Source organism: Rattus norvegicus, chromosome 6 (genome assembly GCF_036323735.1).
Source record: "Rattus norvegicus strain BN/NHsdMcwi chromosome 6, GRCr8, whole genome shotgun sequence".
Classification (NCBI taxonomy): Eukaryota; Metazoa; Chordata; class Mammalia; order Rodentia; family Muridae; genus Rattus; species Rattus norvegicus.
This window is the reverse complement of record NC_086024.1, coordinates 130,275,543-130,285,357: the sequence shown is the minus strand read 5'-3', so window position 1 is coordinate 130,285,357 and position 9,815 is coordinate 130,275,543. Positions and strand designations below refer to the sequence as shown.

Here is a 9,815-nt window from a genome sequence, read left to right as displayed (position 1 = left end):
GAAGGCTCCCTTTGAAAAAGTGTGCAGAGCATGCTGACTTCGTGGCCGGCAGAGGGCGCCATGCTGTCAAATGGAAATTGATCCCTTTAGTGTGGCCCCTTTTACCTGGTAAGACATGGACCTGTGCACAGGGAGGCTTGAGAAAATCCTCAAAAGTGCTTGTGATTAAGTCGAGGTTTGCTTCAAGTAAGGATTTAAAGAATGTCGCTCCAGCACACTGGCTCAGTGGGTAAAGGCACTTGCTGCCAAAACCTGACAGCCCAAATTCAGCCCCCAGAGCCCATGGCAGAAGGAGGGACCGGAAAGTTGTCCTCTGACCTCCACCCGAGCCTCTTCACGTGTGTACTGGTGTGTGGACACACCAGCGGACGTAGCAATAATGAGTAAAATGGACCTACGTGTCCCTGAGAACCCCAGGCTGGTCGCATCCTAGCACACTCATAGACAGGCTCAGAGGGCAGTTTGGAGCTTAAAGCACAGGATTCTTGGGTTGGGGATTTAGCTCAGCGGTAGAGCGCTTGCCTAGCAAGCACAAGGCCCTGGGTTCGGTCCCCAGCTCCGAAAGAAAAAGAAAGAAAAAGAAAGCACAGGATTCGTTGTGTTCAGGTGAGCATTGTTTGTTTTCCTTAGTGCTGTGGCTGGTATCCAATCCGAGGGAAGTGTGCACACACTAATCTGCTGCTCTCCTGGAGAGGCAGGTGAGTGCCTCATCAACATTCCTCTCACGATGGAGTTGGGGTTAGCAGAGTCACTTGTCTGGCACACAAAATTTGTAAGGGGTACCAGGAATCAAGATAAATCACGATGAACAATGCATTTTGTTTAAAGATTTATGTACATCTGTCTGCATCTGCATCTGCTTATATACCTTCATGCCAGAAGAGGGCAGCAGATCCCATTACAGATGGTTGGGAGCCACCATGTGGTTGCTGGGAATTGAACTCAGGACCTCTGGAAGAGCAGTCAGTGCTCTTAACCGCTGAGCCACCTCTCCAGCCCATTATTTATTTAATGTCTCACTCATTTGTGTATGTGCATGAGGGCGTGCATACATGTGTACTGTGTGTGTGTGTGTGTGTATTCTAGAGGGTGGGTTGCTCCCGGTGCTGCTGTATGCACAGAGGCCCAGGATGCAGATTGACCTTATAACACCCTGACTCCATATAAGAGTGCTGTGTAACTCTCAATCAGAAGCCGCGAGACTTCAACCATACCCGCTCAGGAGGTAGGAGCTGAGTCCCAAGTTTAAGGCCAATCTGAGGGTGCCTCAAAATTTAAACAGTAGAAGATGACCTGGTGTTTGGAATTTAAGTTCACTGTAATAAACATAATTAAATATGTTTCCTGTGACTATAGCCAAGCTGTCAAGACTGAGACATTTACAAAGAAAAGTATATAAAATGTAAAAGATATTTGTCTTTTTCAAATAGACACACACGGATGTGAGAACAACTTGCAAAAGTCATTTTTCCCCTTCCACTCTGTAGGGGTCCTAGGATCAAACACAGGTCATCAGTTTTGGTGGCAAATGGCTTTTTCAGCACTGAGCAACCTCACTGCTCCAAGACACTTCGTTTTGTACAGTCCTGGAGGTTGGGTTATCTAAGAGCCCGGCTCTGGTAAGAGCTTGCCTGGAACTCCTAGAGATCAGCCTGCCCCTGCCTCCCAAGTGCTTGGATTAAAGGCGTGTACCACCATTGCCTGGCCAGATCTTTACGAACCATCTTCCTTTTCTTTTTTTTTTTTTTTTTTTTTTTTTTTTTTTTTTTTTTTTTTTTTTTTTTCCGGAGCTGGGAACCGAACCCAGGGATGAACCATCTTAATACAAGGTTTCCATGTTGGCTGTAACAGAAAAACATGGAGTTCTGTGACCTTGAACCTTCCATGGCATGGGCTCATTTCCCATTGCCAAATGCCAAGTGAGAAGACCACTCTCTCTGAACTGAGGGAGCAACAGGAATGGCTATCACAGAAGGCTGAGGAGCAAGGCTCTCCCGCCCACCATCACTGGCCAGAAAAACACTCAAAAGTTTGGTGCTGTGATCTGAAACTGAGACAACTGCACGAGCTTGTGTGCCGGGACACTCCTAAACTGTGGCTTCACCCCTTCATGGATTCCTGCAAGGCAAGGAAAAGGCTGAAGCCTGGTGCTAGTCAGAGGAGGATTTGCCTCCCAGAAAGACGTCACACAGCTCTGACAGCTTGTCAGGCCACCTTAACAGAGAGACTGGAGCTGAGACAGTGATAGGAAGGGCCACCCCCTGACCAGAGCTGCTTAGATATTCTACCCCTTCCTGTGGATAATCACTGGCCTCGTCATTCCCCCTCTCACTGTGGCCATACTGGAGACATCTCCTATTCTTACGTTCACTATTGTTCAGTGGCTTATTGAAGATGAAATGCCTTCCTTGTTAGGGTGACTAGACCCAGGCTATAAAGGGAACAGCAGTTCTATTGGTGGGAAGGAACTAAGGTGTTCAGAGACCAGCTGAATTGTAACCAAGGCATCAGCATAGCCTCAGTCTGGTCCCTAGGCCTCTGGGGGACACCACGGGAGTGGTGTGGAGGGGGTCTGAGGGGGGACTTTCCCACCAAATAATTCATCTACAGAAGACAAGAAGCTGTCTTGGCCATTGCAACATGGAGGCGCCCTCCAGGGCTAGGATTTGGAGGGGGCTTAGCCCTGGTCAGTCCCATTATGTATAGGGTGAGGGTTGTTCTTTGTGACCGAGAGCCTATCTCCTTATCTGTTCAGAGGACCAAACGTAAGCAGGTCCAGAAGGTGGCAGGACCCCGAGGGGAAAGCTGTACCTCTGGACTCGGCCCCTCTAAGGGAGAAAGTGGGAGTTCCTGTGAGATGTGGGGGACCCCTGTTCACATCGGTGTTGGTAGCCCAAGTGTGACTGAGCCCAGTCCTAAGTGAAATGTGCCAGCAGAGCCAGTCACCAGACCTACGGGAGCTGAAAATAGTTCTTTCTTCTCCAGCACTTGTTCTGAACCGAGGCCAGCCTCTCGCCTGCAGCTGGACAGAGGAACACAGCAGCCTTCCTGTGTGGCTCTGCCACTGCCACCCCACTGCAGAGCCGGACTCCAGGCCTTTTATGTGGCCCCATAAATCAGGTGTCTGCCTTACAGGGTTTCTTGTGTCTACCAAGACCTGCAGGTCTGTGAGCAGGGTTTTCAAGGTCCACATGCCAGCTCCCTCTTTAAGGTTGGAAGGCTTTTGGTAAACTCCAGGAAGTGTTCTATCAGCCATTGGTTCCATTTGTGCAAGTTGAGAAGGAAGGGTGTTCAGGGCCAGAGGACTACCTCAGTCAAGTGCTTGACTGGCTAGCACCAGGACCTGAGGTTAAGCCCAGCACCCATGTAAAACTGCCATGCCTGGGCCCGAACTTGTGATGCAAGCACTGAGTAGGCAGAAAGAGGAGGATGCTTGGGCATCCCTGGCCAACCAGCCTACCCTAACTGTTGAGTTCCAGGTTAACGAGAGGACCTTTCTCAAAAGAGATGGCGAGTTTGATCTCTTGAATCCACATGTACCTGTGCACACGCACGTATACTTGTGCACACATGACAACCCACGTATATGCACATACACTCACACAAGTGTACACACACCTGGGCATTAAAAATACGTTTGTGTTCTGGTCTCTGCATTGGAGGAGACACTGGTGCTGTGTCAATGGCCTGCCCCCTAGTCTTGCCACCTCCTGCCTTTGCTTCAGAGCCTTAGTCTGGGGCCTGGAACTCACACCGGCATGGAAGTCAGACCAGCAGGCACATTCAGCCCCTGCCCTTGAGACATGTGCCAGGTTCCTGGATCTCCTCCCTTGGAAGTTGACATAAAGTAACAGACCCCACCAGGGAGTCAAGAGGATACAAGATAACTCTCAATCCCACATTGCTCACAGGATGCTGTGGTCCTCATCGGACTCATTCCACCCATTCCAGGCAGGCACACTGGTCCAGCACCCTAGACTATAAATCAAGGCACTGAACTATATCAGAGATGGCAAATTCAGTCTCCTGAAGCAGCCAGGTATGTGTGACATTTGTGGGAAGACACTGTTCTCAGTATACTGCCACTCAGTATACTGCCACAAGGTATCTTTGACCCAGGGAGCCCCTGAGGATCATCCTGAGGGCACCTGGAATGCCCCCCTCTTGTTCACTCTTGCAGAGTTCTCAGTGCCAATAATAGTGGCCAGAGGCTAGACCACCTGCTGACTGGACAAACACACTGTTTATACAAACTGGAGCTCTCCACTCTTAGGTGGGATTTCAGCAACAAATTCAAAAGCATTGTCTAAATCCCTGGGGTTCAACGTAGACACACAAGCAGGCTGGATTCACTGGAATGTCCAGACCACATTACATCTCCAGGAAAACATTAAGCTAGGGAAATGGCCATAGAGTGATCACCAAGGTTCTGGGGACCTAGCCTGATGGATCCATGGCCAGGTTCCAGGAACACTGGGCTACTTTTCAGTGACTGTGTGAAACTGTGTGTCTTAGGGTTTTGCTGCTGTGAACAGACACCATGACCAAGGTAACTCTTATAAGGACAACATTTACCTGGGGGCTGGCTTACAGGTTGAGGTTAACATCAAGGCGGGAACCAGCATCCAGGCAGACCTGGTGCAGGAGTTGAGAGTTCAACATTTTCATCTGAAGGCTGCTAGCAGAATACTGACTTCCGGGCGGCTAGGATGAGGGTCTTAAAGCCCATGCCCACGCTGCCACACCTACTCCAACAAGACCACACCTTCTAATAGTGCTGCTCCCTGGGCAGAGCATATACAAACCATCACACTGTTTGGACTGTTCTGTGACCACTAACCCCTTCTGTGCAGATGTGACAGATACCTATCCCCCATCTCCCATGCATCCTGAATGACTGACCATTGTGCCTTCCCCATCCCTGGACACTGACCTTGACCCTCGGCTCTCTTCTTCCTCAGGCCTTGCAGGGTCTTCCCTGATGACAGATCTGGGGGGCCATCCACCTCCACCTGTGCAATTCTTTGAGTCTTTATTCCTTATCTCCTTCACTATCCTTCATCCCCCCTACCCCAGCCCTGCCCCAGTGCCATGCTTGTCTTTGTCACCCCTGGGACAGCTCTCCTGCCGGGATGTTTGAGGACACCCTTGTATTCTGTTGCACGCTGGTTCGGACGTTCCCACAGCATCATCTTTTCCCCGTTCTGATGTCACTCCCCCACTGCCTCCTAGTGTTTGGATCTGCAGTGTCCCCCAGAGGCCCGCAGAGCACAGGCTTGACCAGCCCATGATGCTCCTGGGAGGTGGTAGGATGTTTAGGAGGTTAGGTCATGGAGGCGTGCCCTTAGAGGACATATTGGGACCCTGTCTGCCTTTGCTCCTCCTCCTGCACCATGCACCGCTGCCAAGATGCTCTGTGCTGTCCCTAACCCACAACCTCTAAAGCTGTGAGTGGAGACAAACGTTCTCTGTTATGCTGACATTTCCAGGTATTATGTCACCGTGAGGGAAGCTGACTACGTACCACCCAGACTTGCTTCCTTCCACCCCTCAGCCCATTCCCCACAGGCTGGCTGATGCCCTCAGCCTCCCAGAACCATGACAGTCTATCTGCCGAAATCCAAACCCAGCACAATCTGGCTGCCTAGTGGTGCCTGCAAAGTACCAGTTCCCACCACAGAACCATGCTCGGTGCATTCAGGGGGGCTCCCTGGAGCCCCAGAATGCCCTTCGGCTCTGTGAGCTCTGTTTGTTGGTGGGCATGGAAGTCACACAACCGGTCTTTTCTCCTCCAACCCCTGCCTCTGTGATCTGCTTGCCTCTCCTCCAACTCTTCCCTCCTAACTTGGGAACGCTGTTCTGCATCTAACTTGGTGCTTCTTTCTGGACTATGCCTGTACTGCCTGGTTTGTGTGTCAATTTGACACAAGCTGGAGTCATCACAGAGGAAGGAGCCTCCCTTGAGGAAATGCCTCCATGAGATCCAGCTGTGAGGGCATTTTCTCAATTAGTGATCAAGGGTGGGAGGGTCCATTGTGGGTGGTGCTGTCCCTGGGCTGGTGGTCCTGGGTTCTATAAGGGAGCAAGCTGAGCAGCCAGGGGAAGCAAGCCAGTAAGCAGCATCCCTCCATGGCTTCTGCATCAGCTCCTGCTTCCTGCCCTGCTTGAGTTCCAGTCCTGACTTCCTTTGGTGATGAACAGCAATCAGGAAGTGTAAGCTGAATAAACCCTTTCCTCCCCAACTTGCTTTGTGGTCACAATGTTTGTGCAGGAATAGAAACCCTGACTAAGACAATGCTCTTTCCCTATTTTTGCTTGACCAACTGCTAGCTTTTTCAAAGCCAGGCTATGTCTCTGCCCAGAAGACCTCTCCACCTGTCCCAGCCAGCCCCCACTGCCCTGTGCCCTCATACCCACCCTATCACCTGGATGGCTGCTTCTCCTGTCCTGTGACACTCTCTTGTGTCCTATCCAGAGCTCTTTGGAGGCAGAGGTTCTGGGAGGGTCCCTGCTGGATCCTTGAGGCCACAGAGAGATTGGATGGAGGCTCCAGCATTTGGTAATATTCCTGCGAACTCCAGGCAGCAGCCTGGTCCTTCCCCGTACTGCAGGGATTGGGTGGGAACTTAGCTCTTCCTGTCTGTCTCCATGGGCCCCAGCGTCTACCCTACATGGAGCTGAGGGAGGAGCTGGCCCGTTCCCTGGGAGCTCCCTGTTCTTACTCGGGGTTACTTAGAGCTCTACAAGTTCCTTGCGGACAGGGTCTGCAGCCACCTCACCTCACGTTAGCCTAGGAAGGTCTGGGTGAGTGGACGCGTCAAACAGCAGACGCTTGCCGGGGGTCAGGTACTCGCACAAGTTCCCCACCACTGCTGTAGCAATAACCACAAACTTGGCAAATCAGAGTGCAGCTTTACTCTCTCACAGTCCTGGGGGGCAGGGCTGGCATCGGCACGTTGGCCAAGCTGGTCTTTCCTGGAGGTTTCAGAGAGGATGTCTGCCTGTGTTCTTTCTTTTCCAGCCTCTCAGGGTGCCTGCTGTCCTCGGCTGGTGGCGCCTTCCTCACCACACTCTGACCTCTGCTTCTGTCCACATGCATTCCAGCCCTCCTAAATCCCCTCTTAAAAGAACCGCTGTGGCTATGCTTCTCCCTCTGTCCCGAAAAACTTCAGGATCAGCCTAATCTCCAGAGCCCTAGTAATTGCCCTTCAAGGTCCCGACTACCCTGCTAATAACTTTCCCTGGGTATCTTTGTGGGCTGTGGGTCAGCTGACCAGATGGTCTTTATGATACCAGAGATGGTTGGTCAAGAAGCCAGGCTTCTTGGCTCCCTGCTGTTTGAATTCCAGCAGGATAATTGGAAGAGTCCCTTCCTGTTGGGCCACATGGGCATGAGGCTTCTCGGTTGCATCATTTATAAAGTCCCCAGAACCCTGGTCTTAAGGAGCCGGCCTGCGAAGACATAAATCAGTGGGTTCAAGCAGCTGTTGACAAAGGCAAAGAAGTTGGCGAGCTGCAGGCCCAGGTCTGTGATCTCCTTCCAGGAGCAGTCCTGGATCACTCTTACCTGGACCAGGAAATCCAGGAAAGCGAAGAAGTGGTAAGGGCACCAGCAGACCAGGAAGGAGGCTACCAGTGTGAGGATCAGCCCCGTCGTCTTGCTGCCCTTGGGACCCCCACACCTAGTCCTGCTGGCCTCCTTCTGTCCTCTCAGGGAGGCCAGGATGTGATAGTTGAAGAAGATGATAGCAGTCACGGGGAGGAGGAAACCCAAAACGTTCAACTCCACCATCCTTGCAAAGTGCCAAGCCTCGTGGGGGAAAAGCAGGATGCAGGCAGAGACGTTCAGATCGGGGACGACTTTAACAGAGCGTAGAAGGAATGTGGGGATGCTCAAGAGACCCCCGGCTACCCAGATGAGCAGGCACGTAGCTTGGGCTTGCCGTCGCCGCCGGTACCCCCAGCTGGTCATGGGGTATACCAGGAGCCTGTAGCGGTCCTGACTGATAGCCACCACCAGGAAGATGCTGACAAACAGGTTGGCCTTGATGACCCCGCTGACCACCCGGCAGAGGTCAGTTCCGAAGGGCCAGTTGAAACGGTTCCCGATGTTCTCTGCCCAGAAGGGCAGGCCCAGGACAAACACCAGATCGGAAGCCGCCAAGTTAGCCAGGTAGATTTCCGCTATGGTTAAGCGCTGCTGCCTCTGTCGTTGCTGCCACCACCACTGTCGCCAAGGCAAAAGGAAGAAGGACAAGACTAAAAGGTTCCCCAAGAGGCCAAAGAAGCAGATAGTGATGACGAACCCTGGCAGCACCCGATACAGCAGGTCCCAGTCTTCTAGGGCACTCTCGCAGGAGGTAATGTTGGCAGGGGCCTGCAGGCTTCGGTTAGAGGGCTGGAGCTCCAACAAGACCTCGGACGCCATCCACAGTGACCTGACGTTGACACAGTACAGGAGGTCAAATCCAGCTGTGGTCTGTTCCAAACAATAAAGGTTTTCTTTTTTTTGTTTTTTTTAAAAGATTTATTTATTTCATATATGTGAATATAGTGTCACTCTTTCTTGACACATACCAGAAAAGGGTATTGGATCCCCATTTCAGATGGTTGTGAGCCGCCATGTGGTTGCTGGGAATCGAACTCAGGACCTCTGGAAGAACAGTCAGTGTTCCTAACCGTTCCAGCCTGACAATAAAGTTTTATTGGCACACGACATTACTCCATGACTGTGTAGAAGGCGTCTGGGATGATTTTCATGTGCTGTGATGGCAGACCAGAGTGGGCCCAGCACAGTCGGTGTGGCTTGCAAAACTGATGGTATTTACTCAGTTCCTTTGGAGGAAGAGAGGACTGACCTCTAGGTTAAAAGGGGGAACTGGTAGGAGGTGGTGCTAGTAGGCTCATTAGTTAAAAGTTCCGGCTGCTCTTCCGGAGGACCAGGGTTTGAGTTTTAGCAACCAACAAGGCCACTTACAACCATCTGCGACTCCAGTCCCAGGGAACCTGACGCCCTCTTCTGTCCTCCACAGGCATTGCACGTACTCAGTGCACCTACATACACACAGAGGCAAAACAAGTTTTGAAGTAGAAGGGACAAGGGCCAGGCATGGTGGCACAGGCCTTTACTCAGAGCACTCCACAGGCAGAGCTGCGATCTCTGTGAGTTCTGGACCAGTCTGGTCTATATAGTGAGATCCAGGACAGTAAGGGCTGGGTAGAGAGACCTATCTCAACACACACACACACACACGGATTGTTAAACCCCTAACCAGAGGCTGGGTATAGTGGTTCACACCTGCAAACCCAGAACTGAGGAGCCTGAAACAACTTAGGGGTACACAGGAAGAGTCTGTCTCAAAACAACAACAAAAAGCCACCACCACCCCCAAACCCAGAAACAAACCGAAACAGACCAAACACAGGATAAAAATCCTTTTAAAACGAACGGCTGAAGTCTATCTCTCCTGGGATGCATATGTAGAAAAGAACGCTTTCTGTTTGTTGTCCTTTGCTAAGAGACATGATACAATTCCATTTAAGGAATTTAAGCCCTGAGAGGAAAATGATCCCTATAGACTTACCCGGATAGAAAAGCAAAGAGCTCACAGCTTCACCTGTGTTTTTGATGGTGACTGCTGTCTTGGGAGGTTTCTGTCCTGGGGCAGCTCCCTGGACACACGCTGGCTGGTCTTAAATAAACCACCTCTGTTCCCATGATGTCACAGGGGATTACCCAAAAAGTGAGTCTCTCAAGCCAGAGGAGGCTGAGGTTTGGAGGGGGCGTGGCATTGCCTTTCACTTGCTTAGGGATA

At 51.4% G+C, this 9,815-nt stretch overlaps 1 protein-coding gene across 2 annotated transcripts; it reads right to left on the bottom strand.

Annotated features, from left to right (window-relative positions):
• Positions 1-389: 389 nt before the first annotated feature.
• Positions 390-9,727, bottom strand: Bdkrb1 (bradykinin receptor B1). 2 transcript variants are annotated; one of them, XM_008764861.4, is made up of 2 exons: positions 9,585-9,727; positions 390-8,438 (listed from the first exon to the last, which is right to left on the bottom strand). In XM_008764861.4, the coding sequence occupies exon 2, from the start codon at positions 8,426-8,428 to the stop codon at positions 7,415-7,417; it is 1,014 nt and encodes a 337-aa protein (XP_008763083.1). In that variant the 5' UTR covers positions 8,429-8,438; positions 9,585-9,727; the 3' UTR covers positions 390-7,414. The 2 variants fall into 2 exon arrangements, with proteins under 2 accessions (XP_008763083.1, NP_110478.1); NM_030851.1 differs by having other exon boundaries at positions 7,256-8,479; positions 9,585-9,672.
• Between the last annotated feature and the right edge of the window lie 88 nt (positions 9,728-9,815).